Source organism: Loxodonta africana, chromosome 13 (genome assembly GCF_030014295.1).
Source record: "Loxodonta africana isolate mLoxAfr1 chromosome 13, mLoxAfr1.hap2, whole genome shotgun sequence".
NCBI classification, from domain to species: Eukaryota; Metazoa; Chordata; class Mammalia; order Proboscidea; family Elephantidae; genus Loxodonta; species Loxodonta africana.
The window spans coordinates 16,084,127-16,111,806 of record NC_087354.1 but is presented as its reverse complement, the minus strand read 5'-3'; the positions used below and the strand labels follow the sequence as shown (position 1 = coordinate 16,111,806).

Genomic DNA, 27,680 nt, shown 5'->3' with positions numbered 1-27,680 from the left:
TAATAAGATTAATAGTCCAGGGCAAACTCTTTGTGCCCCCAGGGACCTGCTTGGGGGTGCTACATGCAGTTGGTGCCCAGATCAGAGCCAGGTGTTAAATGCCTTGTTCTTGATGTGCAGGACACACGCTTCAGCCCCACCCAGACTATGGGTTGTTGTTAATTGCCATGGCGTAGAGTCTGGCTCATGGCACCCCATGTGTGCAGAGTAGAAATGCTCCATAGGGTTTGGAAGCAGATTGCCAGGGCTGTCTTCTGAGGTGCTCCGGGAGAGTTCAAACTGCCAACCTTTGGGCTAGTGCTCAAGAACTTAACCTTTTGTGCCACCCAGGGACTCCATGAGAGTGCCATGTCACACCAAATGGCCTTCCCAAAGGCCTCCAGCTCTTGTGCTCCCCAAGACCTTCACCTTTATGATTCCTCTGCCGGCCGTACCCTCCCTCAACTCCTTCATCTGGCTGACCGACATCTGTCCCTTAGAGCTCACCCAAATCCCCTGTGGGAATTGTATCCTGACCCCAAAACTAGGTCAGCCATGCCTCTGGGACCTCCCCACCTCAACAGAAGCAGCTGCATGGGCACTTGCCTTACTGGGCCCGCAGTGGGTGTGCTCTGTGGGGCCCTCCCCCAGCGTAAGCTCCTTGAGGACAGGTCCAGGCCCAGGCCACAGAAGACCCCTGCGAGTGAGTGGATGAGCCCAAGTGTTGAGTTTTCAGAGATATTCCCTGCCCCCATGAGCTCAGGCTACCTGCTTTGTTCTCCAGGTGCTCTCCAAGCTGGGCCTGGGGGGTGACACGGAGCTGGAGCTGCGGACACTTCAGCTGCCAGTGGATTACAGGGAGGCCGCGCAGAGGGTTACCAGAATCTGGGAAGATCTTCAACCACACGTAACGACAAGTGGGGAGGCAGGGAGGTGGCAGCCCAGGAGGTGGTGGAGCCCCAGGGCCGTGAAACCCCAGCATCCTGACTCTAGGGTTTGATGGCTGAAGCGCACCCCCGTCCCAGTCAGGCCTCAGAGAGTTTCCTCCTCACAGAGTAGGCCCTTCCAGGTCCTGTTCTGTGTCCTACTGTCGAAATGGGACCTGAGGTGAGGATCTGTGAGAGCCGAAGGTCGAGGCTCACACGGGGTGGACCCATCTTCAGTGCGCTCTAATTTTATCTTTTGAATATAGTTACTATACAACAATACAAACATAAAAAAAAAAAAAAACAGACGATGAAGGCAATAAAACATACATCACCAAGTTGCTAAGACAATGCCCCAAATATTTTGATAAAATAAGCAACAGCTATTTTTCAAAAAAAAAAAAAAAAAAAAAAACAGCTCTAACAGGATTTTATTAGGCTGTTACTAACTTCCTTCATTAAAGTTTCATTAAAATAGATGTAAGGCTCCAGCGAAACGCTGAGCTTCTCCCGTGGTAGTCTTAGATACCAGCCCGCCTCCCCGAAAAAAGGGAATACATTACCGTGTAAGAGGACTTTAAAATATGAAAGTATTTAAATTTAGATGCAACACGGGTATCTAGTCAGCTAAAAAAAGAGACCTGTTGTTTTCTGTTCCAGCCCGATTAGGGGAAACGGGCAGGGGATGGGGTTTCGCGCTGGACTTGGGGTTTGAAACGTTTGCCCCTTGAGCTGGGCTCTCGCGGGTCCGGCCTTTCTGTGACATCTGATGACCATAGATGGCCTCCGTTTCTCTCATCTCCCGCGCTGTCGCCTCTGTTTCAATAGCTCGCCGTGCACGTGGGCGTGGACTCCTGCGCGAAGGCGATCGTTCTGGAACAGTGTGGCAAGAACACAGGCTACCGGCAGGCGGACATCCGGGGCTTCCGGCCAGAGGGGGGCGTGTGCCTGCCTGGTGGCCCGGAAGTGATCCTGTCGGAGGTCAGCGTGAGGGCCGTCTGCCGGCGTGTTGCGCTGGAAGGCATCGAGGTGATCTTTTCCCGAGACGCGGGCAGGTACGTTCTGTGGGTGTCGGTCTCTGAGCAGGCAGGGAAAAGAAAGGCCCCCAGGGTCCTCTGGCCAAGCCCCAACGTCCCATGTTACCCCCTCCCCACCCCGGGAAGAGGGCCACCCCTCGCTGTCCAGCTGGGCCTGGAGCTCAAACCGCGCCCCCAGTCTGGTCTCCAGACTTGGCCCCGTCCCCTTCCACTCCCCCCACAGCCTTTGGGCCTTTGGTGCAGGGACATGGAAGAGATAGGAAGCCATGCTTTGACAGCCACTAAATTTTTTACTGATGAAGATCAAAGACTACAGCCTTCAGTATGGAGTATACTCACAATTGGACCAATAAACAACATAATGATAAACAGAGAAAAGGCTGAAGTTGTCAAGGATTTCATTTTACTTGGATCCACAATCAGAGCCCCTGGAAGCAGCAGTCAGGAAATAAAAGACGAATTGCATTGGGCAAATCTGCTGCAAGAGACCTCTTTAAAGTGTTGAAAAGCAAAAATGTCACTTTGAGGACTAAGGTGCAGCTGACCCAAGCCATGCTATTTTCAATCACTTCATATGCATGTGAAAGCTGGACAGGGAATAAGGAAGACCAAAGAAGAATTGATGCCTTTGAACTGTGGTGCTGGTGAAGAATATTGAATATACCATGGACTGCCAGAAGAACAAACAAATCTGCCTTGGAAGAAGTACAGCCAGAATGCTCCTTGGAAATGAGGATGTTGAGACTTCGTCTTACATACTTTGGACATATTACCAGGACAGACTAGTCCTTAGAGAAGGACATCATGCTTGGTAAAGTGAAGGGGCGGAGAAAAAGAGGAAGACCCTGAACAAGATGACCTGACACAGTGGCTGCGACAGTGGGCTCAAACATTATGATTGTGAGGATGATGCAGACCAGGCAGTGTTTTATTCTGTTGGACATAGGGTCACTGTGTGTCGGAACTGATTTGATAGCACCTAACAACAACACGGAAGCCCTGGTGGCATAGTGGTTAAGTGCTACAGCTGCTAACCAAAGGGTCAGCAGCTCAAATCCACCAGGTGCTCCTTGGAAACTCTGTGGGGCAGTTCTCCTCTGTCCTGTAGGGTCACTATGAGTCGGAATCGACTCGACGGCAACGGGTTTGGTGTTGGTTTTTTTGGAACAACAACATATTATTTTGTGGATTTTTTGTTTGTTTTTTTACCGAAATTGTGAGTTGGCTATACTGATTTAACTGTCGATAAAAGATTAATTTACCTTTGTTTCTTCAAACACTGACCTCAGTAGGCAATTTCTCTTCCCCCCAATGAATGAATGAAATAATAAATGATTCAGTGGTGACAAGAGAGGGGTTCACTGTGGTAAAGGTATTCTTGGGACTTCTTGTTGTTAGTTACCATTGAAATCAGTTCTGATTCATGGCGACCCCAAGTTGATTGGAAATCTGGTCCTCCCCCCGCCCCCAGCTGGGCCACTTGCTGGTCCATGAGCCAGTCGTTCCTCACGCATTCCCAGCACCATGTTCTTCCTAGGGCCAAAGAACAAAACTCAGTCAAGGCTCCCCATGGCAGGCTTGCCTCCACATGTGTTGTTGATGTTGCATTGTCTCTTATGCTTCCATTTCATGGCTGTTAGAGGCTGGTCCTGGGAGTAACGTAGCATTTCGTCTGGTTGCAGATATGTCTGTGATTACACCTACTACCTGTCGCTGCATCATGGAAATGGGCGCGCAGTGCTCATCCACGTCCCACCGTTATCACCTCGGCTCCCGGCCGGCCTGCTGGGAAAAGCCTTGCAAGCCCTTGTCCAGGAGCTGCTGGAGGAGGTGGCGAAAGCCCGAGCTCAAAGCCTGGCTTGCAGAAAACTCTACCCTGGTGCTTCGAGCCAAGGGGAACCACTTGGGGCTCAGATTCTTTCTAGAAAATGAAATGTTTCAATACTGTGTGTAGAGCTCAACTGTGTTTTGAGAGGCTTTAAAAAAAATTGCTTATAAAACAGTTTATACAGAGGAAAAAATTCTGAATTAGGCCAAATGAAATCACAAAGGGTTATTTTATTGTCAGAAGACAGAACACTCTGAAAGGCAGACATTTCACAAGGAATTAAGTAGCTTTCAGTTATGGTTTTCGTGACAATAAAATGAAATCTTAGTAATTTTTTTACTCCCAAAACACAATGCAATGGGCCTGTGTGATCCTACCCGGACTGCTGGGCCCGCAAACCTGTTCTGCAGGCCCTTGCAGGGTGGGTTCATCCACAGGCTCCTGGTTACTGGGAAGCACAGGTGTAGCTACCCCCTGGGGTGCCCCGTTTTCGGCCCCCAAGTTCATGCCTCTGGGTATCCTGGGCAGCTTCTGGCCACTGAGTCTCTAGTGTTTAAGCCAAAGTTGGTGCAAAAAGCCAAGGTTCACAGTAGGGCTTAGCTTCTCTGCTGTGGTCAGTGTTTTCCCTAACTTAAAAAACAGAACCCCCATCTTTACATCCCTCATCTTGCCTCTCCGACAGCACGTTGGGCCTCGTGCCAAGCTGCTCACAGCGAGTTTATGTGTCCAGTGTTTTCTGGGCGCCATGGTCTATAGGGAGCCCTATTGGCAACAGTGGTTTTGGAGGAAGGGGGTGAAGTGGTTAAGCGCTGGGAAATTTTTTGTTATGTTTCAATGCTCACGACGAGCACTTTTTCAACTTAATTACATTTTAAAGAAGTCATTTCGTGCACAGATACATCCACACCACAAAGGAAGTAGACAAGCCTTGAAGGCCTCTGCTAGGTCTCCAGAGCATCTGTGCCCTTGGAATACTTTGGGTAGGACCTCCTCTGAATTAAAACTGGATCATTTGACAAACAGATCCAGGTGACACTGCAGCAGATCAAAGCCAGCAGGTGGGTGGGTGGTGCTGGCCAGCACACACAGGTACCACCACCACACAGATGTTCAATGCGCAGTTCCTTCTGCCCTTGTAGGCCCCTCGTAGGCCGATGGCAGCTGCCCAGGCCCCCCGCCCCCTTGCTGCAGCTGCTGCCCCGGGACACCAGTAGCAGCGGGCCCCTGACGGTGCTCCAGCATGTTAGGGTGCTTGGCGACATGCCAGGCACGTTTGAACAACCTGTAGATGTTATCTGGTTGGGAGCCCCAGAGCTCCCCCTTGATGAGCTTGCCCATCATCCCCTCCTCTCTGGCCTCTAGGGCTCCACTTGGGAGAACCCCCGAAGGCCCCGTCACCTCCTGGTCTGTGCAATGGCACGGCCTCCCCCGGCAACATCCAGGGGGCCTGTTTATTTGTGGCTGATCCTCGGCATTTCTGAGTGCGTTTAAAAGCCCCAACCATAAAATCTGGTATTAGAAGCAAAGCTAGTTTGGTTATTTAATAGCTTGGGGGGCTTGGGGATGTCTTTATGGTTTGCTCATCTATAAAACAGTCATAAAAATCCTTCCTTTGCAGGGTGGGTATGAACATTCAATAAGGGACTTGAAATGCTTTTAGTGACAATAGTACACTACAAAATACACACCTTACCGAGTATGGACTTGTAGCTGGACCTGTGTGGCCAAATAAGGACATCGCCTTGCTGGGTTTGTGGTCTTGACATGGGGGATGGGGGGGAGGGGTGTCTAATGCTTCTAATGACCCAGCAGTTGCCTTTTAAGAAACTGCTGTTTCCTCTGACTGAACAGGACAAGTGAAGCGTGCACTTTGGCACCTGGGAAGCGCAGCGTCAACCCGTCCAGCCGAGTGGGCTCACCCCTCTGGCTTCCCTGTGCCCACCTGCCAGCAGCCCAGAAATCCCAGCCTCTGAAGCGAGCCTTCCTTTAGTCAGCAATCATCTGGTGAAGGTCCTGCGTGCCAGGCACTCAAGTGACAGTGGTGAGCAAAAACCTGGGCAACACCAGGTATGAGCATCCTCTTTTGGAAGAGCCTTTTGTTTTCAAGTCCAGGTACTTGTGACTCCTCAGGTCTTAGGTAACCATGGCCTTTGCTTTGTTTCTACTGCCTACACTTGGCTAGTTAGCCCTTCATCCAAAGACCTGGTTTTGTGACTGGAGTATAACGTCCCATGATCATATTTTAGTGAAATGATCAGCTTGTTCTCCTGATGTTATATTTATGTACCTCTGGTCTGATTCTAGAACATTTACAGCTTGTTTCCTTTGACGGTACAATTACATTCTCCACCGTAACTGTGCCTGGGCTGTTGGGCCCAGATCTCCAATCATCAGCTAGAAAGGAACATTTTCAAACGCCTCCAGCAACATGTCCTGCCACATCGGTCCTCACCTGCACGCCTGGCGGTAGGCAGGTTAGCTGGGAGGTACCAACAAGGAAGTGGAAATGTGAAGAGTAAAGTCCTTTGCCCCAGAGTCACCCAGATGAAACCTGCCTTGGCCTGACTTGTGTCAGCGGAACGCATAAGAAAAAAGTCTACAAATCAGTCAAAAATGAAGCACAGATTCCTGTATTTTATGTATTCAGATTTTCTTTTAGCTGCTTTAATAGTGAGAAATAGAATAGCTTTCCGCTCTTCACCAGCAATTTGCATGCTGAGGAGGTTCAGCTGTCAGCAATCAGCAAAGCCTTCTCACACAACGCTTCCCGGTGACGTGTGAACACATGTGCCCCACAAAGCTCAGCTTCCCTTCGCTGAAGTGTGGTGACTCTTCCGTAAAGTAAGAGCGGAGGGAGGTGAGGGAGACAAAATTGGAGACAAAAAATACATACAGAATTCTTTTATTTAACTTAAATCATGTAGTACTTTTAACTACTAGAAAAAAGCAGAGTAAGAGAAACTAAAGTTGCCTTAGCTTCAGCCATTCAAAATAGACAAAGTTTTTTTTTTTTCAATCATGTAAAGATTCAGAGTATATCGCAATAACAGGAATAAATTCTTACAACAGAATATACAAAAACATTTTGAAATTTTTTTCATCTACTGATTTTTTATATAAACACAGGAATTTTTTTTAGGAATAATTTATACACAGAAAATCATTTTATGTAACAAATTGGCCATGTGATTACCTTTTTTAAATTTTTTTGCCTTTTTTTCCTTAAAAAACGTTATTTAAACAAGAAAACTCAGAAAATGCATTATTTGCGATGCATCCATTCCATCGCACCTTCTGGTTTGATTTTTATCCCAGAGGTAGACAAACTCTGGCAATCCTCTCATCTCAACCTCACTGGTTTAGAAAGCAGACAGGTGTTTTCACCAGGCATCTATCCACCTGGGGAAGTGTCTACGCAACGTCAAACCTCCAATTGAAAAGTTAAAAACAAATTGTTTCTGGACCTTTCTTCTACTTAGTGGAAAACGTCCAGAAGTTTCCAGTGATGGGAAGTTTGTGAAGTTGTAGACATGGCCAACAATCTATTGGGAGCCAGAGGAAATGGAGTCAAACTTGAACATTTTTTTTTGTGTGTGTGTGTGTATAGTTTTTATTAGCAAGGACTCCTTTTGTACTGGAAACATGTATCTTCGGTGTTCTGCATTAAAAAAAAAATAGGGTCTCTTCCTTGTAACAAAGCATTAATCATGGTATGAGGCATGTAAGCAAATGGCCCGTGTGCATCAGAATTATCTTTCTTGAGATAAGTCTGTATGCTGTGTGATCACTGTGAAAACTGTCTCTGTGTGCCATCTCTATGGCATTGCACAACAATTTCAACAACCAAACCAAATGGGATGCTGAACAATGCATGTGCCCCGCTGGGCTGCAACACCTCTGCTGTCTGCATGGCCAATGAGGTTCTTTCAGTCCGTTAGAGTAGCTACACTCCGAAGGGAAATGACCAGTAAAAGATGATCCCCTTTCCAACCAGAAGGTTCTAGAAGACCAAGATACTGAAGATACAGAACTACTTTTTAAAATCATCATTCCTTTGTTATAAACTAGGGCACAAAGCATGGGAGAAAGGGGGTGAACCACAGCTTGGGTCAGGGAAAAAAAAAATTTTTTTTTGGCATACTGTAAAGCTAGCTAGGAAATAGGTGTCCCAGAAAAAAAAAAAAAAAAAATGGATCACAAACACACATTTGCACACAGAGAAAAAAAGGTGTCTTTAAATTATTTTCGGCAATTATAAACTACAAACATTTTATAAAATTATTCTATGTTCTTACAAAAATGCAATGAAACATTTAATTAGTTCTTGTAAACCAGATCTTCGTCAACTGACTACCCGTAATCTACTGGACTTAAGAGCCCTATTGAAAATGCTAATGAGTGACTAATTAAAACAATGCTTACCAAAGGGATGCAGACGTACAAACGTGGACAGACAAATGAGTGATCGTTATGTTCTTGCAAAAACAAAGCAAAACCCTAAAGTTATGCCCCAGAACTGACAGCTGACAAGTGCGATATTCATATTCTTGGACAATTTGACTTAACTCCTCGATAACAGTTTCTAACGTAGGATGTTGAGTTTATTTAACCAAATGCCCATCGGTGAGTGTTGAGCCTTGATGTGGTCTGCTGCCTTCAGAAACCATCAAGTTCAAAACATCGCCCACACTTCTTCGGAGCCCTGTACCCTTCTCACAATTCTTCTCTTCATGTCACACACAGTCCCTGTTACAGTGGTTTCCTACCACCTGATCATTCCACCATCAAGGAACATTTGCTTTTTCTCCAAATGAGTGACTAGTCGTCTGAACGGGAGGCCAACGGGCAACACTCTGGCCTGTCCAAGGTCTGTATCTTCAGCATCTCTGGCATCAGAGGTTCAATCTAAGCAACATCGTCTCCTGAAGTTCTCATTTGTACCACCACCTACTTCAGAGTGGAGTTAGCAAAGTTTGACTTTCATCACTGGTGCTTAAGGAGTGGATCTCTAGTCTTTATCTCCAATGCTGCTTAGCCCAGACAATGAAAAACAGCTGACAGACACAAAAGTAACATTAACAAAAGAGAACAAACCCTAAACTTTAAATGCAATGCTAGAATGGGCCAAGGCATAGCATGGCATGTTACTGTCAACTGGAAGGTGCCATTGTTTTAGAAAGGAGTCACCTTCAATACCGTCTGGCTGCCCTGGGAGGACCCCACAGTGGCAGCTGCAGACCTTGGACCGGGCACCCTGGCCTCTCACTGGTCTGAGCTCAGTGTGGCCTTGGGACCACGGCAGCCCGCATGGAGTACAACCACCGGCAGACAGAGGCGAGCTGCTGAGAAAGAGGCTTTGGTGGAACAAACTGGCCTAGAATTTGGCAGCATACTTAGCTCAAAAATTTGTCATCCCAACTGAAACACACCCCTTCGTACCAAGCATTCTGCCATTTGGTAGTTCCACAATAACCACTTTTCTTTTTTGCTAAGCCACTTTTCCTACCATTGATATGTTTTTCAGAGTCATAAGAAATAAGCTGGAGGGGAGGCCAGTGAATGCTGTCTTGTATCTTCCAAGGAGGAAGCTCATTCCAATGGCATGTCAAATGTCAGCATCCTGCCATCACATACGGGAGACCAGGGGTGGCCTAGGTCTCACCCAGTTGAAGTTCAACAATGTCTCCGGCTCCTGCCACCTCAGAGCAGGGCCGTGGGTGGTAATGTTTTCATGCTCGCATCAATTCAATGATGGGCCTCAGTGGTTCACGTCATTTCAAGCAGTGTGATCTGCTGGCAGAAGGAGGTTGCATGGAAAGATGCCACAACTCAGATTTATAAAATTATTTGGAGCATACAAAAGAGAAAAATCAAGAAGAGGTGGGAAAATCAGCATAAAGGTAGGCTAGAACTGTGAGGAGATGATGCCTTGGTGTAGTCAGGGTGGTGATTTGGTCCAGTAAAACGACTGCACCATCACGCAAGCAAAATTTTCTTTAAGTGTTTCTAGCATTTATTATGATGGGCACTATACTGTTAGTGTATTCTTCCTACTTAGAGAAAAACCACCTACATAAAACAAAAACAAAATGACACCAACAACTCGGACAGTTTAAATAAAACCCTTATAACCAGCTGAATGATCTGCAGAAATCCAGTTGTGGAAACCGGTAGGTATGTGCAAAAGAGAGGAGAGGTCACTATTCCGAGGGGTCACCGAGAGTGTGAAAAGAAACCCTGATCAAACTATTTCTCAATTACCTTGAGATCCCAGGGGACTTGGGAACGGAGGGTAGTGTTTTTTGCAGGAGGGAAAATGCTCCTGAGCTTAACTGCAGGACTGGGATTTTAAGGAACATCCAGGCTTTGGGAGAACCAGCCAGCATGTTTTCCAGATCCAATCCCCAGGGGCTATAAGAGCACCCTCCACCTCTGTGAGCAGCAGGACAGAGCCGTGGTAGGAGGCTCCATGAGACCACCGGCCCTCTCTGTTCTCCCCAGGGGGAGGAGGTGAGGGTGAAGTTGAGAGGACAGTCTGGAGAGGGAGAAGGGGCCTTTTTTCTCCTCAGTACATTATCAGATTGGCTTTTTGGCCAGGAACCTCTGTGTTCTCCCATCAAAGAGTGGGCGGTCCGTGCTCTCATACTGCCTACATGGGTGTCCCGCTGAGTGTACCAAATACAGCAGCATGTCCCTGCTGTGCTGCAGGTCCTGGCCCAGGGTGCATGAGGAACAGCTGTGAGGGGGAACCCCAAACACTGCCCACTTGCACATGGGATTCTAACAGACAGACCTGCCACCATTGGCATCCCCTTTGCTGTCCTCAAAACCCGGAACACAACTGCTCTTTCCATGAGGAAACTTGTTCATCATTCAATCTGCATGAAGTCCTTTGTTTCAAATACAGCCCGGGATGGCCTCCCTGCTTTGAGCCGCAGTCTCATGGGCCTCACTGCGGAGTGCCGAGAGCCCTGAGCTCTTGGGGCCGCTGGGTTGGGAGAAGGAAAACCAAACACCTTGCCACCTCTCACCAAGTTGAAAAAAGGAACAAAAGCAACCAAAACAAGCCATCTCAGAAAAAGGCAAGCTGTTTGGAAATGAGTGGAGAGATGAGCTGGAGTGCTGCTTTGACCCCGGAATACAGCCTGGCCTCTCCCCTCGTCACCTGGTGTGTGTGGCCTGTGGCGTGGATGAGGTTACCAGTATCAATGGCATATTGTCAGGTGCTGAGAAATGTGAGATGTATTCTTTTTTATATATATGCATATAAAAAAATAAGAGTGAGGTAGATAAATGTTTGAAAAATAAAATTAAAATACTGTCCCATCTTAAACACACACGCAAAAACCCTTTTCTCAGTACAGATTCACAATGGGGCTTCTCTCCAGTGACTAAAACTGGTGTCACAAAATAAATTAAAAGAAAATGCCTACATATAATACCTTCTTAATTAACTTTTTTTTCTTATTTTTTTTAAAGGGGAAAATTCTGGGACAGAGGCTAGAGAGAATAGTGGGACTGCAATTACTGACAAGTAAAAAAGCACTATAAGCCTTCTCTTCTGTGTTTACTCTCCAGTCACAACTAGCACTCATCATATTTTAGCTTTCTTCTTCCTCATAATTTAAATATTTCGATCCCAGAAGCAACCCTTGTGCTGTCATCACTCTGGTGAGAAGTGCTAAAAACAAAACACAACAAAACCCCGACTCCGAGGACTTGGATTCCTGGCTGAGGGAGAGAGCTATGGGCCAGGGATCTGGTCCCCTGGGAGTAAGCTCAGAGCTCCTCGGCCCCTCTGATGTTACTCTGCCCCGACCTGGCGCTCCACAGCCAAAGGGAGGGGTCCCGCCAACCCCCCTGAGGCTGCTGTCCTGGAGCCTGGGGAGCCTGGGCTCAGTCTCCTGCCAGCGCCAAGAACGGCCTGGCCCGTGGGAGTTTCTGACTCTGAAGACAGGTAGGTCGGTTTGGTGAGGGTGGGGACAAAAGCCACAGGGGGGCCTGCTGGACCACACTCAGCTACACCCTTGGACTCAGCAGCTGTTTCTCACGGGATGGAAGGGTTAAATATCCACTTAAAAAAATAGGAACCTAAATGCCTAGTGTCTGCAGTTAAAACTGCTGTTGTACCCAAGAATTAAAAAAATATATATATGCGTGTCACGACCAGAACAAAGGCAAGGGAAAGCGAAGGTGAGACTTTGCAATGATGGTGGATAGAAACACTGAACAAGGATGTGCAAAAGACTGAACCTTTTTTTTTTCTGACCTGAGTTTGTATCATGTCTTGTACTGTAACAGACTCGGATGCTGTGTGAGGGCCAGCTAAGGAAAGAGGGGGGCTCTGCCAACCAGGCCAGGCCCCCCGGGCAGGGCGGGCTCCGGTTGGTCTTCCCCCAACCCTTCTCCCTCACCAACCTCGTGCCCACAGAGCCTACAGGTTAGAAAACAACTAATAGGGCAGGGGAGTGGGGAGGGGAGGACGTGTTTATAAAAGGCATCAAACAGTTCATGGCAAATGATGTTACGTGAGTATCAATTACTGGGAAAAGAGGAAGGAAGTCACGCACTCTAGTACAAAGCATAAGAAGTTTCTTGGAGTGAGCAGAAAGGGAGGAAGGGTAGACCTGAAGGTTTTCATAGATTAAATCCACAAAGATAAAGAACAAAAAAAATAGCAGCTTTTTTTTTTTTTCTGTACAGACGTATAGATGAATATCTGAACCGTAAAAAAGTTATAAAAGTGACATTAAAGACGATGTGTATGCAAATGTTTCACGGTCTGACATAGAACTGTGAGACCCATGAAGAAGTCCTAGTGACAGAGAAAACGTCAACAAAGCTCAGAATGCTTGACTCCATGTACTGCTTGTCTTCGTATTGTGGTGGTGGTGTCTGAATGTTTTTTTCCTTGCAAACCTGCATGAAGGACTGGGCTGAGTCCCTGGAAACCCCTTCCCCTCTGTGTCCTTGGGGCTGGGAGGGGCGGGGCGGGGAGAGTGCCACGAGGATGACTTTTGCTCAGAGCTTGTGTCTCAGGCTCTCAGGGCCCATTCTGGGAAGCGGAGCAGGGAAGCCAGTTCAGCTTCTCCCCACCTCCACTGACAGGACGTCCCATTTTTCTCTAGTTCCCCCAAACACTTAGCTAGCCAAAAGCTATTAGATCACTGTGAATGTGAGACTTAAAAGAACACCACGGAGTGCTCAGATAGAGGGCATCACCAATATTTCTCTTAAATGGAGTAACTAAATACCATGCTCTCTCCATGCCTCAGGAAATACGAAATTAAGTGCAGGTGCTGTGAGGGAGAAAGTTCTAGATTTTGGTAAAATTTGGCAGCGTTAAAATGGTTAACACGCTTGGATGAATGATGGCCCTTTTTAAGTTTCGTAAGTCCCTCAAAAGGTTAAAGAGACAGTTAAAAAATTCAGTCCCAACTGGTTTTTATAAAGACCTACAGCGTGAGGCAGGAGCTGAGAGGGGTACTGCAAACCACCTGGACAGCCATTTCCTCAATCTGGTAAAAAGGGTGTCACGGCTGGACTTGTGGCGAATGTGTTTCCACTATGAAGCAGAGAAAAAGAGAAATACGTCAGAGAGAGACATGAAAAAAAGAGACAGGGAAAGAGCGAGGAGGATGGGTTCTCAAGTGCTCTGTTGCTGTTACGTGTTGTCTTTAAGGTTCTTAAAGGCCCATGTCAGTTGGAGGGTTTGGTTAGGGAAATAAAAAGCTGCTTGCATACTGAAAAAACGAACATCCCAAATGTGTTTACTGAAGAGAAGCTGTCTCCTGCGGGCAGCAATGGCAGTTCTGAAGATCCACTGAGGTACAGGAGGCTTTTGAATATATTGTGAAAACGTCCTCTCTTCCTCCCCCCACCCCACCGCCGAGCGTGCACACACACATTACGGTTTGCACGGGTTTCGGGATCCAAGGATCAGCAGGTTGAAGACTGGGGCAGGGGCAAGGCCCTCTCGTTCTTGCGTCCCCCGTTCATGTGCGCGTAAGGCTGTCTCTCGTCGAAGCTGGCTCGGAGAACCAGCACACCGGGACCCGGGCCGTTCTCAGCCTTGTGTCCCGAGTGTCTGTCGGGCAGCGGCAGGGAGGACGAGGAGGCGGAGGGGTCCAGGGGGACACTCTCCATGTTCTCCGGCTCCAGGTCCAGCTCCTCCGGCTCGGGCGGCTTGTTCTCCTCGCTGTAGTAGAAGGAGACCTCCCGGAAGCCGGGCTCCATCTCGTCCTTGACGCTGCCGATGATCTCCAGGAAGGAGGGCCTCATCTTGGGGTTGTACTGCCAGCACATGCGCATCAGCTCAAACCTGAGGGGAGACAGAGACGGGCCGGGCTGAAAAGGGGTCGGGGCTGAAAAGGGGTCGGGGCTGAAAAGGGGTCGGGGCCTGAAAAGGGGTCGGGGCCTGAAAAGGGGTCGGGGCCTGAAAAGGGGTCGGGGCCTGAAAAGGGGTCGGGGCCTGAAAAGGGGTCGGGGGCCGAGTGGCCCAGCCCACCTGCTGCGGCCTCCGCCCCAGACACATGTGCAGTGAGGTCAGTGAAAATCAACTGCCGCCTCTCCTGAAGGCTCTGGCCTCTCCTGAAGGCTCTGGCCTCTCCTGATGGCCTACGTAGCCTTCCGCTTCTCCTGTCTGACAGTTCACATCCCACTTACTGGTCCGTGACCTCTGACCCACAGTGGCAGAAAATGTACACTCTTTTGAGGAAGTCCAATCTAGGTTGTTATTACATGGATTATTTAAGGTGACAGTGCTAAGAAGTAAAAATAAAGATAACTAGCTTTCTATCTGAAGCATCTCGTGCAGCCACCGGTTCAAACGTGATTTCAAGAATTTGAATGCAGGCAACTTCAAGTTTCTCACTAAGGTAGATGAGGCAATCACAACTTTCCTGACAGCAGTCTCTCTTTTGATCCCACCTCTACTATTTCCAAGCTTCCTCATGGTAGCAGGGATATCACTGGCTGAGAACCCAAGGGTGCAGGCATTGCAAGGTGGCATAGCTGCAAAACAGAAGGACCTTGTGTTCCAAGTCTGCGGTCTCAATTTAGCACCTGGGGGCTGAGGCTGCTTGCTCCAAGGTCCCCCCAAGGCAGAACCTGGGCCCATGACCCAGGCGAATGGAGCAGAATTAGTGTCTCAGTGCAGACCTGAGGCCAGAGATGGAGAACCTGTGGAAGGGTCTCCTCTACCCAGCAAGGGACAGGCAAGGAGCAGGGAATAAAGCCATGCTGTGCTCTGGTCTTGTCAGCTGGGTCATAGTGGCACCTTTGTGAAGCCTTCACAGAGTCACGTGGGCTGGAGGGGAGTCTTCCCAGCAATGGGACTGACCCCTCACGAGAGTAGGAGGCCACACGGAAGAAAGCAGGAACGCTGTGCTGGTGCAGCCAGCTGCCCGGACCCAGGAAATGCCAAGGTTTTAATGAGTTCAGAATGGCTGCAGAAGAAGGGGATGCTTCTTAGTAACCTAGCGTGCACAAACACAGCTAAAAAGGTCTTCGAAGCAAAAAAGGTGCAGGAGCAGCATCCAGGCTGGGCCCAGAGTGCGGAGGGAGCCATGGTTCCAGGCCAGCAGTCTCCGGTCTCCTTTCATGTAAGCTTGCAAACAAAGAGCCTTCCCTTCCACCTCTGTTCTCTCCAGAAAATTTTACTCTTTGTTTTGTTTAAAAAATTCTGGCTAAAGAGATGCTTTTCAATAAAAATGGCCCAATGGAAGTCCACATATCCAGGAAGCTCACAGTACCCCAAACTGGCATCCAGCCTTCTGTCACAATGACCACTTGGCCAACAGACCACTGCTTACATATGGTGCCAGGGAAAATTCCAACGGGAGAAATAGGATGTAACAGAAGCCCACTGAGCATGGAAGCTTGCCTGGAGAGAAGAAGTATATGCAGACCTGGCCAGACTACCTTAGAAGATGTATCAAGTCAATGTCAGGTGGAGGAGCACATGACCTTGAGAGGAAGGGTGGGAATGAGCAGGAGGGAGATCCATCCAGATTCAGTATTCTACCTCAGGGGTCAACAAACTACAGCTGGGGCCAACCCTAGCCTACTACCTGTTTCTGTAAATACGGTTTTATTGGAACAGCCATGCCCATTGTTTAGGGGCTGCTTTCAAGCTACACAGGCCCGGGTGGCACAGCAGTTAAGAGCTCAGCTGCTAACGAAAAGGTCGGCAGTTCAGATCCACCCTCTGCTCCTTGGAGACCCTATTGGGCAGTTCTACGCTGTCCTATAGGGTCGCCATGAGTCAGAATCAACACAACAGGTTTGGCTTTTTTTCAAGCTACAACTGTGAGTTGAGTAGTTGTGGGAGAAACCATATGGGCCGCAAGCCTGAAATATTTACTGTCTGGCCCTTTACGGAAAAAGTTTGCTGACTCCTGCTCTAGGGGAAAAAGAAGCCAAAACATGAAGGCTGACTAGTTCTTTCCCCCTCCCAACCAAGCTCCCCCGACACCCCGTACCAAGGCTACCAGCTAAGCACAACAGGAGGAGCCAGCATGTGTTTCATGTGAGCAATGGTAGTGCTAAGTCTGTCGGGCAGTCAGAGTTTCATGTATGTGAGCCACCTGAATCCTCCCAAGTCTGTAAAGAGGGTACTATTATTATTCCCATTCTACAGATGAGAAAACAGAAGCACCAAAAGATCAAATACTCTGCCCAAGGTTACAAAACTAGTGAGGGGTGGAGCTGGGCTGGAGCTCTCTGTCAAACAACATGGCTACACTTTGATCTCCACCTTCCTTAGAAAAATGAATTTTCTCTCAAACTAAATGAATAGCCATGGTCCTGCCAGGAGACCTTCCCAGATGTTGCCAGAGTCTGCACTGATAGACTGGTACCTAGTTTGTTGTTGTTTCCCTGTGGTCAGGTGGCAAATAAGCCCGCCTGCCTGCCCGTACCCCCCCATCACTCTCTAAGAAAAAGGACAATTTTTTTTTTCTTTAAATGGGCCATAAACACATGAAATCCCTCTCTGTTGCTCTGCTGCAATTTCCTCTGGCTGACTGGCTTCTCCCTGAATAGAAGCACAGCTGGGCCAAGGACACGTGCTGTGCCCTGGCTCTGGGCCCTTGTGGCCCAGGGGGGACTATGGAGGTGCCACGGACAGAGGAGCGATGTGGTGACATCAACACAAACAAGCCACGTGATGCCTCTTTTAAACCATTCCAGATTCACAGCCCTTTTCAGTGCTGCCCATAAAAGGAGGTTTTTTTTTTTACTCTGTGGGATTCGAGACCCTGTTTACACTGTCTCAACAGGAAAACTTCCCAGCAGACTCTAAATGATTTATGAGCTGATAAAACTCTTCTTTATAAAAGCACATTTTTTAAAATAACTAGTCAGCTCTGGTGCATCCTGAGCCGCTCTGTGCTATCGAGGCTCCCTACACACAGAGGATGTGAGCACCCAGCCCTTCAGCTGGGGTAGAACCAAGAAGTGACTGGATTCCTGTCCCAGCTGTGCAGCATCTTAACATGAGACATTCGTCACTTCAGGAGGCTGAGTGATGGTCAAGGGTGTAGAAAGGAGGGGCTCCTGCACTGGCCCTTCCATCCTAGACACACAGAGGACCCCCAATTCCCACACTGCTCTCTGCCCTCTGGTCCTGGTGCGGCGGTGTGAACCGGACAGGCTGTGATCTGTGCAGGAGACCAGCAGGCCGAGGTGTACACCGGCAGCTCAATATCAAAGCATTCCTGCTGTTCACCGTTAGCACAGCCTCAGTGCAGGTGATGAAACTCATAACAGAGAGACCTGATTCCAGAAAGGACCTAGGGGGCTGGGCGTGCTCCTCCTCCACACCCCGGGTCACTCTGTGTCCAGGCCAAGCTCACATGCAGGGCCTGTTTACCATGGGAAAGCTCGTCCCAGGGCCAATTGGGCAGGAAGTGGCCGTTACTGCCTGATTAGACCCCACTCAAGCACTTGATTCCCACAAAACCAGCCCAGGAATTCCCAGCAACGTGAGGACCTTAATCAGCGACAGGAAAAAAAAACATGTTTTGAAAACTGCATAAACAATTGGATTCTAACTGAGTTTATTTCAAACTCATCTATGAGTTGACGACTCTTTGGGCTAAAAATTGCCAAATCTTTCCTGAATTCTGCATACTGAAGCCTTTGCTGGCAGGAGTCCTGACCAGCGGAGTTGGGGAAGTTTTACCAGCAGGACAAACGGCCGCTTTGCTGGAGCTGTTAAGGGTTAGATTACACCCCTGCGCTAGCCTTACCCTGTCTGTAGCTTTCGGGCCGGTTCCTCTTACTCTGCCAGACTTTGTGAAAGCCAGGACCATCCTTACTCATCTTCCAGACGTCAGCCATTGGCACGTACCCAGACGGGCTCAATACCATTTGGGGCAAAGTATTGTGCTAGGAGTGTGAGAGGGTTTCAGGGATGGGCCTGGTTGTCAAATTATATTGTGGACCCACCGGCACACCACAGCCTGAATCTGATTCTGTGATACTTGCTGACTGAATTCAAACCGAGCCTCAGAGACCTGATATTCTGTGCCTTGGGCTACGTACGAAGCCCTCAGCTCGGCCTGAGCATTCTGTGACAGGGAGTGGGGGCAGGGATTTGGCTGCTCCCAACGCAACCTGTTTCCCTTGTAGGCATCCCTCAACAGCTGAGGTTCTTCTGGTGCTGCGCTGGAACCCCTCAGCAGCCTCTCTGCCCCCCACGTTTCCCTAGGGTCCTCCTTTAGGCCTCTGGAACCTTATCACTGAAGCAGTTTCTCTCCCACAGGTAAGTGCTCCCTGCAGACATTTCAGGCACCTCCCAGGGTGTCCTTCAGGGCTTGGAAGCCCTGCTGAGAATGTACATTTCTAAGAAGTTCCCAGGCGATGCTAATGCTGTTGGTTAGGGACCAATTCTGAGAACCACTAGTAGGGTAGAGGTTCTCAAAACTTGCTATACATAAAAATCACCTGGTAAAATGTAGATTTGGATTCGGTATATCTAGGACGGAAATGCAAATTATCAGCAAGAGTTTGAATCTGGACAAACTGGTTCAAAGCCCTAGTTTCGTCTACTCAGTGGTTAGGAGCCTGGCTGTTAACCAAAAGGTTGGCAGTTCAAATCCCCCAGCTGCTCCTTAGAAGCCCTATTGGGTAGTTCTACTCTGTCCTATAGGGTCGCTATGAGTAGGAATCCACTGGACGGTAACGGGGGATGGGAGGGGAATCAACTTGGCCCATTCTTTCATTTCTGGTAACGAAAGAATCCCTCTCCTGGAGTACTTCCTCCTTACCTAAGTTCATCTATACACTCAGGACAACACAGGCACTCCTTGGAAACCAGTTGGCCTCCTTTCACTTTGGTCTTTTCTTAACCCAAATCCAAACCCACTGCCGTCGAGTCAATTCCAACTTACAGCAACCCTACAGGACAGAGCAAAACTGACCCAGAGAGTTTATGAGTCTGTAACATCTTGATGGAAAAAGACTGCCACATCTTTCTGCCACGGAGCAGCTGGTGGGTTCAAACCACTGACCTGGTTTGCAGCTGAGTGCTTAACCACTGCACCACCAGTGCTCGGGGCCTTTTCTCAGAAAGGAGAAAAATTTGCCAAGGGGGTTCTGGATGGCAAAGCAGAAAAAGCCTCCTGAATCAAACATGTAATATCCAAGAGTAAGCTCTCCATGTAAATTTCCTTGTCACTCTGCTGGGAACAGGAAGTATCCTGCCTTTCCCAGGGCAGATGGGCTACTTCCCAGGTATATTCAGTTAATACCAAAACACCAGTCCTCTGGGGGCGGATCAACTTCAGCAGCCTCACAAGTTTCTCAGAGACAATGTTTACAGAGTCAAATGAGACAGCACACAGACAATACCGCTCTCTGCCCCACCTCCACCCACAGGAACGAAACTCACACCTGCTCTCCAGGGCTGTTTCTCAGCTTGCCAGAACGCCACTGATGCTAGGATCCCTCTATTCTGGCCTCACATGCCTTTATGCAAATTCAGTGGGCAGCAGACCTCATACTGCCTTTCTTATATTTTGGCTCTAAAAGAAGATTTTTCTCCTAACAGGCTGGTAAGAATACAGTGGCTGCAGTGTTCAAAGTGGAGAGCAGACAGTCAGCTGTGAGGAAAAGGGGGTGAGGGGTATGAGCCAGCTTCCAAGACCCCCCCAGTGGTCTCACCTCCTGGTAGTCACACCCCTGGGTAATCCCCTTCCACTTAGAATAGGGCTGACCCCATAACCCACAGGTGAGGGAGGAGGTGGAGTGTGACTTGGAGGCTGGGTCATAAACGACACTGCAGCTTCTGCTCTGCTCTCGGGTCACTGACTCTAGGACAGGGTAGTAAAACTGGGACCTGGGGGCCACATCCAGACTTCTGCTTGCTTGTGGAAGGTCTGTGAACTAAGAATAGTTTTCCCATTTGCAAATGGTTGAATAAAAATCACAGTATTTCATGACACATGAAAATGAGCTGAAATTCAAATTTTGGTAACCAAAAATAAAGTTCCATTAGAGGGCAGCCACAGCTACGTCATGTCTATGGCTGCGTTTACGCTACAACAGTAGAGCTGAGAGACCATGTGGTCTGCAGACCTGAAACTATTTACTATCTGGTCCTTTAGAGAAAGTCTGCCGAGCCCCGCTCTGGAAGAGCCAGCTGCCATGTCATACAGACACTCCCTCAGCGCTATGGAAAGGTCCACGTAGGAACTAAGGCCTCAGTGGCGTGGAACCATGTGCATGTGCCACCCTGGAAGTGGGTCCACCAGTCCCAGTCAAGCCTTCAGATGACTGCAGCCCCAGCAGATAACTAGACTGAAACCTCACGAGAGACTTCGAACCAGGACCTTCTGAATTTCTGACCTTCAGAAATTCTGTGAGATAACAAATGTTTATGGTTGTTTTAACTGTCAGGTTTCAGAGTAATTTATTATGTTGCAATAAGTAGCCAATACAGGCAAGCAGAGAGAACCCAAAGCTCCTCTGCCCATATGCACGCCCCTCTGGAAAATGGAGCCTTCTGGCCTTGGTGGCCTGCCCAGACTGCTCCTCCAGGCCCAGGTACATGCTGCTTTCCTAGACCAGGCTCCTGCTGAGATAAGGAGCATCTCCCATGTACGCTAGCCAATGTGGGCATGATGCTTTCCCTGTGTGACATCTGCTGGCATCTTCTCCCAGCCCACTTTTTTAATTCCATGCAAACTGGCCATGGGATAGAACAGGCTTCGGCTGAACAACTGTTCAGAAGCAGCAGCCAATGAACATAATGCCTAGATAATATACTCCTGAGGCACAGGGGTGCTCCATTGACTCTCCCTCGCCCCGTATTCCCTTCAGAATCACGGCCAGAGTCAGGAGAACAAGGCCCACCACCTCCATATGGAGCTCAGGGATTCAGTCTTGGTAGCAACACTCAAAAGTGCTTTGAAATAAAAAATAAAAACAAAAACAAAACCTTGGCTTGCTACACAACTACCATCTATGGTTCCTGCTTGGGAGACTGCGGCAGCCAGAATTCTAGGACGGCCGTGAGGACTCCTGCCCTTGCTGTACCTGTCCTGTATAATCCCTCCTCTTAAGTGTGGGTTGGACTTGTATGTACGATGGTATTTCACTCTTTTAATTAGGTTATTAATAGATGGCAGTTGGGCTCATCAAAAGAGAGATGTTCCTGGGTGGGTCCGGCTTAATCAGTTGAAGAACCTGAAAAGTTGCAGAGAGATTCTTCTACACACCTTTAAGTAAGCTGCTGTGTTGTAAGAGGGTCTATGGAAGGGGATCTCTGTCAAGGCCCTGACAGCAGTCTCTAGAGCTGGGAAAGAACCAGCAAGCAAATGAGGACCTCAGTCTTAAACAAGGAACTAAATTCTACCAATAACCTGAATGAGCTTGGGAGAGGACCCTGAGCCTGAGATGTGACTGCAGCCCCAGCTGACTCCTTGGTTTCAGCCTCTTCAGACCCTGAGCAGACACTCTGCACACCTGGGCCTGCGTTCCTGACCCGTGGCTGCTGGGGTCAGTTGCTCCTGTACTCGCCTGACATGCATGTCTGACTCATATTTGCAAGTCATTCCACCACCGTGGGCCCCAGCAGGAGTCAGTGGTCACTCGAGGCAGGGGGACAGGTGGGTGGGTAGATCTGGCTAGATATCTTCTACGTAGAGCTAAAAGCAGCCCAAGAATTCCTGTGTGTCGGTGCCGCGGACACTGTCCTGAAAGGTACTCCTGGAAAACTCATAAATTGGTCTGGAGGTCCTAGTGGTAGCCTACCTTCAAGATCACCTCCTGGGATCCAGAAGAATCTCCGAAGCCTGTCTAATGTACATGTCAAAAAAGCCCACCGCTTCCAACTGTGCTTGCCCTGCACATGATGATCCCAGCGCAGAGCACCTTCACGGCCCTCTGACGAAGAAAGACAAGGAGGCCTGTTCACCTTCAGGAGTTCCAATTTCCGGCAAAACGCTATTCCCTGGCACCAGAGCAAGCTCTCCACCAAAAGAGGGTCTTTTCCTCAGAATGCTGAGCCACCATGACCATGAGACCTCATGGACATTCTTATTCTCTGACAAATCTCAGGAACTAAAAGTGGTAAGGTTTTCCTTCAAGAAAGTGGTTCGAAGAGAGAAATTTCCAGCCCCCACAGCTGTGTGTACCCAGGGACATGTCTGCAGGGGGGTCAGCTAGATCATGTTCCAGGTCCACACGGGCCACCGACTGGAGCCCTGGAGAGCATGTCACTTTACGATTTTTATAAACACTTAACAGAAGAGAAACCTTGAGGGCCACCGCAGCAGTGGCAGTATGTTGGCAATGTCCATGGGAAGAGGTCTGAGGTTTACCCTGCACGGTCCATGAAGGATTCCTGACCATAAAGCCTTGTGTGCACCAACTGTGGTGGTTCCCTCAGGCCTGCGGAAGGCTGGGGAGATTCTTGAACGTGACCTAAGAGGAACATCTGGCCAGAGAAACCACAGTGCAAAGTGCAAATCATAACTAAAAGATTGAGGAATAAGGGGTGGATTACGGTGACAGCTTCCTTCTGTCAAGATAACCCCCCTTCTAAACTGCTCCCAACCAGCCCAGTCCCTGCTGCAACTGGATTTGCTCCCGGAATGACTCATTTCATGTAACGCGGGAACATGGTTATCTGAGGACCCGACGGAGAGCTGAGGGGCACAAGATACGTACAGCATGTCTGGGCAGTTGTCTGGCTTGTCCAGAAGTCCGCCTTCCATGACAAAGCGAAGGACTTGCTCGTTGGATAAGCCCTGGTATGGCTGCTCGGCCAATGTGGCGATCTCCCAGAGGACCACCCCGAAGGACCTACAGAGAGAAGACAGAGTAAACAGCTGGGAAAGGGATGGACAGACCACACCCCTCCCCTTCCAGCCTCCTCTGACCTGGGCACTGCAAACATGTCTTCACTGTTGTGACTGACCCCATCAGAGACCACACACCGGGTGCGGGGCTAAATGCATTAACAGTGCCCTCATCTGTTGCTCTGCTGTTTGCTGTAAATACAGCCCTCATTGCACAATTGGGGAGCTGAAGCTCAGCTGCATAGTCAAGAAGTCCCTGATCTTTGCTTTGGGCCCAGGGCACACTGAGCTCACGGCCTAGCCCCAATCATTTCACCAGCAGGGCACAGCTTCCCAAACTTGCTTCCCAAGAATAATACACTGCAGATTGCCAGGTTGCTGCCTGGACATTGATTTGGTGCCTCACATGACGCCTGGGACCATCTCTTCTCTTTAACAAGCTCCCCAGGTGATTCTGACCATCAGATGATCTCAGCACTGGCTGCATGTGACAACCTCCTGGGGATCTTTTCAAACATACTGAGGCCTGGGCCCCCAACAGAAGTTCTGATTTCATGGGCCTGGGGTGGGGGCTGTGCCTTGGAATGTAGAGAAGCTCTACAGGGATCCTGAGTGCTGCTGGCCTGCGAGCGGCCAGGGAGTCTCAGTGGGCTGCACGGGCTGGTGGGGGATGTCACAGACACGAAGAATCCCTAAGCCCAGAGCGCGGCCTAAAGGAGAAAACGGGGCAGCCGTGGAATCAGATCACCGGCCGGGCAGTGAGAGCTCTACCACACGTGCGGCTTTTGCCTGTCAGTTCTGAGGATCGAGCTACCGGGAAGCAAATGTAAACTGATAGTATGCACACGCTGGTATTTCAGACAGATGTTAAATAAGGCAACGCTAGACTCTGCGAAATCCAGGGGCCTTCCCAGAGCAAACCCTGGTCACTCACAAATGCTCCCTGGTCTATTTGCCTTCGGGTCTAGTTTATTCCACTGAATACAGCAAGCTACTCATTACTTACTCATTATCAGGTGGCCCCAGGGACTTCTTAGTGGACCCATCACAGGCAAGGGGTGCTGGCAAAGCCTCACCCAAAAACTCAGGACAGGGTGCTTCCTACCCAGAGATCTTGGGATCTTGGCCCCAAGGGCCTCTGACTCTCTATCAGAATGTTTTATTTGCTGCTTCAGCTACTTTCCATAAACAAAAGGTTTTTGTACAAATTTGATACTAAAAGCAGATGTTAGACATAAATAGGATCTTAGCAATCCAAGAGGGCTTACCCACCCGAGGACCTTATTAACTTCCAGTAACCAAGAAATAGTCTTTACATGGCACGGGAGATCGGGAAAAGCTGAAGACCCAGAGGACACGGCCCCGATACAAAAGGCCTGGGCACAGGGCAACAGGGCTTCTCCAAAGATGTTGGCATTCCAAAGTCTGCCCCAATTCTGCCGGTCTGAGACAGGGCACAAGAAATGACGAGCTTTCCTCCTTTACTGACTTCAGGCTGGGTCTGAGAAGCAATCTGAGGATGTGGTTCACTTTCTCCCCTTGCTCCACACCCTTCCCCTGGCTGTGCCACCTGCTTCCAAGCACCTGCTTGTTGCTGGGTGGCTCCCATGTTAATCCTCTCAGTCTCGACTGCTATATTTCCTGCTTCAGGTTACTTGCTTATCCACAAATTCAACGTGTCTCAAACCGAGCTCTCTCTTGCAACCCGGTTCTTCCTCCTGCTTCTACTGCAGTCAGTGAAGTCCCAATCCACCTGAGCAGTCAACCTGGGCTGTCCTTGCCCCTTCACTTTCTCCGGCTTCCTCAGAGGCCCACCAAGACTGAGGTGTGGTCCCTTCCGCTCATTTCTCCAGCCCTTCCTTACTCCTGATGGCTCCAGTGGGCCTCTTCTCCTGGCCTACAGCGTTTCTCTTTTTTGGCTCCGACATCTCATTCAATACATCCTTACACTGTAACTAAACTGAACTTCTTCAAACACATTGGTCACTCCCTTACTCAGAAACCTTAAAAGTCTTTCCAGAGCCTGTAGCATAAGTCCAAAATACCCAACACAATACCCAAGGCCTTACTTGCCCTCTCTTCAACCTAATCCCCTTGAGGAAATCTCACCGTCCTCCACACGCTGGCACTTCCCACCGCCATGTGTCTCCTCAGCATCCCTATTGCCAGAAATTCTCTTTCTCCATTTCACAAGCCATCTCATACTCCACGGCGCCTCCATGGCGTCATCTCTTCTGGGAAAGCTTCCGTGAAACCACCCTTTCAGGGTTACTTTCTCTTTTCCCGAAGACTGCATTCCCACTTACAGGTGCAGGAACTGTGTCTACTCATCCCTGCATCTCCCATACATTGAGCACTGTGCCTGGTCCACACCAGGTCCTCAAGTGTACATGCATGAACTTATACAGGAGGCAACAGACCAGCCTCCCATCAATGCTTGTACAGTGAAACTAGAAAAGCTTTCCCCAAACATCTCTTGCCTGATGTATCACCTGTTGGTAAGGTCTAGTTAATTGCTAGACTCCATGGTCATCCTTAACAGCTAAGCATGCCCAGGTTGAGTCCAGTTCCTTTTGTGCCCCAAGCAATGGAGGCCAGACATCTATACCTAACACCAAGGTTCCTCCCTGGCATCACCAGTTCTCACGAGGAGCCATTTAAATGTCTATGAAGGCACCGCAGAACTAGAAAGGAACGCAGACATCCCTCAATAAACCTCACTTTACAGATGGAGCAACCAAAGCCCAGGGGAGCCCTGAGATTTGACTAAGTCCACACAACCAGTCGGAGGTACTGAGAAAGAGGTAACACCTCCATGTTCTTCAAAGCAAGTGTTTTCTATGTGGCACTGACTATTAGTACCATCATATAAAATTAAATCTTGAATTTTGTGGACAGGTTTATTCTTTAAACATTAGGTAAATATCTCCATGTGGAGGATTTTCTAATTACAAACGCTGGGATTGTTTCTCCCAAATCATGGACAACTTGGTTTGAGTCTCCCTCAATACACTTCCCCACACCTGGAAGGTGAATGTCCCATCTGCCAGCAAATCGATACCTACAAAGGAATCCCCATTCCCCACTGATGTTAATTAGCCACTAAAGAAGCAAATTATTCTAAGAGGGTGCAACTAGCCCTGGATTTGACGGTTTGGAAAGGTTCTTAGTAAGTCAAGAAATGAAGGCATATCCGTAGGGCGATCCAGATGCTCAGAGAGGGGACACAGCTTTAAGCTGTGGGTTACAATTCCCCAGTCCTTTCCCTGGTTTCCTCCAGACCAAGGGGGCACATCTGTGTCTTCTAACCCAAACCAGCCATTTCAGAAGGATGTGGAGCTATGAGGGAACAGTGGAGGAGAAGTGACCACAGGACCCAAAGGCCTAGGAATAAAGGCTCGGGTGACAGCAGGACAATCTGGAGATGTTCATCCCAGAGAAAAGAGACCATGGCCTTGGGGGCGCCTTGAAGACTTGTCTCATCAAAAACCAGCAAGATGTGCAATTCTACTACAGAGAGAAGGGGTGTCAGAGAGAAGACGACTTGACCATAACATGAGGAAGACTTGCTAAGAACAAGAATGTCTTGAGAATTAGGGTGGTCTGTCTTTGTGAGGGAGTGAACATGCAGTCCCTGGAAAGAGCTGAGCAGAAGCTCAACACCCCACTGTAGATGGGATACAGGGATTGGACCTGACCTCAGAGAGACCTTCCAATCCTAAGACTCTCTGGCCTCTTCTACAAGGCCAAAGAAAATTCTTTGTCTTTCTAGATTCTAACTAGTAGGAGTGATTCTTTTGGGCTATTTAATATAATGATTTCCATTCCTTCAAAAGGGACGGCTTCACTTTAGTGCCAGGATGGCTGAGAAACCTTTCATATACACCAGATCCTGGCCCCTTCCTGTTAGTCTCCTAGGTTAAAAAAAAAAACAAAACAAAAGTAACGTGCTGTCAATGCTTGAACGATAGAATGAGTACCAAATGCCTCCTCTCGCTGATTTGTGTTTTTCTTATTGGTTCATTATGGTGGTGTAGTCACTGAACACGCTACATGTCTCTTTGTTACTGTTGGTAGCAATAGCTGCTTACCAGAATTTGGGTAAAATCAGCCTGTAGATATTAACAATTCTAGTTTTATCTTCCTACCCTACCTCTGTGTTCTGTGACTTACAGATTTCTCTTTCATTGTACTGTATGATGACCTCAAAGCTTTTGGAGGGATGGTGCCTAAACAGATGTATGCTTACGCCCAAGCTGGTCCTCTCCCTTGTCATCTCCACCATTAAAAATGGTGCAGTGCTCGCTGGTGTGACAGGGAAAAAGAAAACCATCTCGCAAAACAAATCTACTAGAGCTCAAGAAGCAATCAGGTTTTGCTGGGTCATATTCAAATTCTATTTCCAATTTGCACCTGTCTGCAAAATAAGATCCAAGGCCCTTGAACTGTGAAAGGTTCATGAGGTTAAAAAAAAAAATGATGTTGATCACTATTTAAATAGTTCCTCCATGTGGTCATCCAGACAGTTGGAGTAAACAACTACCATCTCTATAACACATCAGCAATGGGATCTCTCGAGAGGAAGGCCAAGAAGCTAGTTGAT

The 27,680-nt window shown here is 48.6% G+C and overlaps 2 protein-coding genes across 2 annotated transcripts in view; one reads left to right on the top strand and one right to left on the bottom strand.

The window, feature by feature from the left end:
- PGPEP1L (pyroglutamyl-peptidase I like) overlaps window positions 1–6,553 on the top strand; it is a 92,144-nt gene extending 85,591 nt beyond the window's left edge. The window contains 4 exon segments of the mRNA XM_023553060.2: window positions 764–886; window positions 1,734–1,960; window positions 3,625–3,778; window positions 3,780–6,553. Of these exon segments, the coding sequence (XP_023408828.1) occupies window positions 764–886; window positions 1,734–1,960; window positions 3,625–3,778; window positions 3,780–3,896 (621 nt within the window). The 3' untranslated portion in view covers window positions 3,897–6,553.
- A 103-nt stretch (window positions 6,554–6,656) lies between these two features.
- Window positions 6,657–27,680, bottom strand: part of IGF1R (insulin like growth factor 1 receptor) — a 352,725-nt gene continuing 331,701 nt past the window's right edge. Inside the window, exons 21-22 of the mRNA XM_010593853.3 lie at window positions 22,947–23,081; window positions 6,657–14,091 (exon numbers count right to left, since the gene is read on the bottom strand). Coding sequence (XP_010592155.1) covers window positions 13,710–14,091; window positions 22,947–23,081 — 517 coding nt within the window. The 3' untranslated portion in view covers window positions 6,657–13,709. The remainder of the gene's footprint in view (window positions 14,092–22,946; window positions 23,082–27,680) is intronic.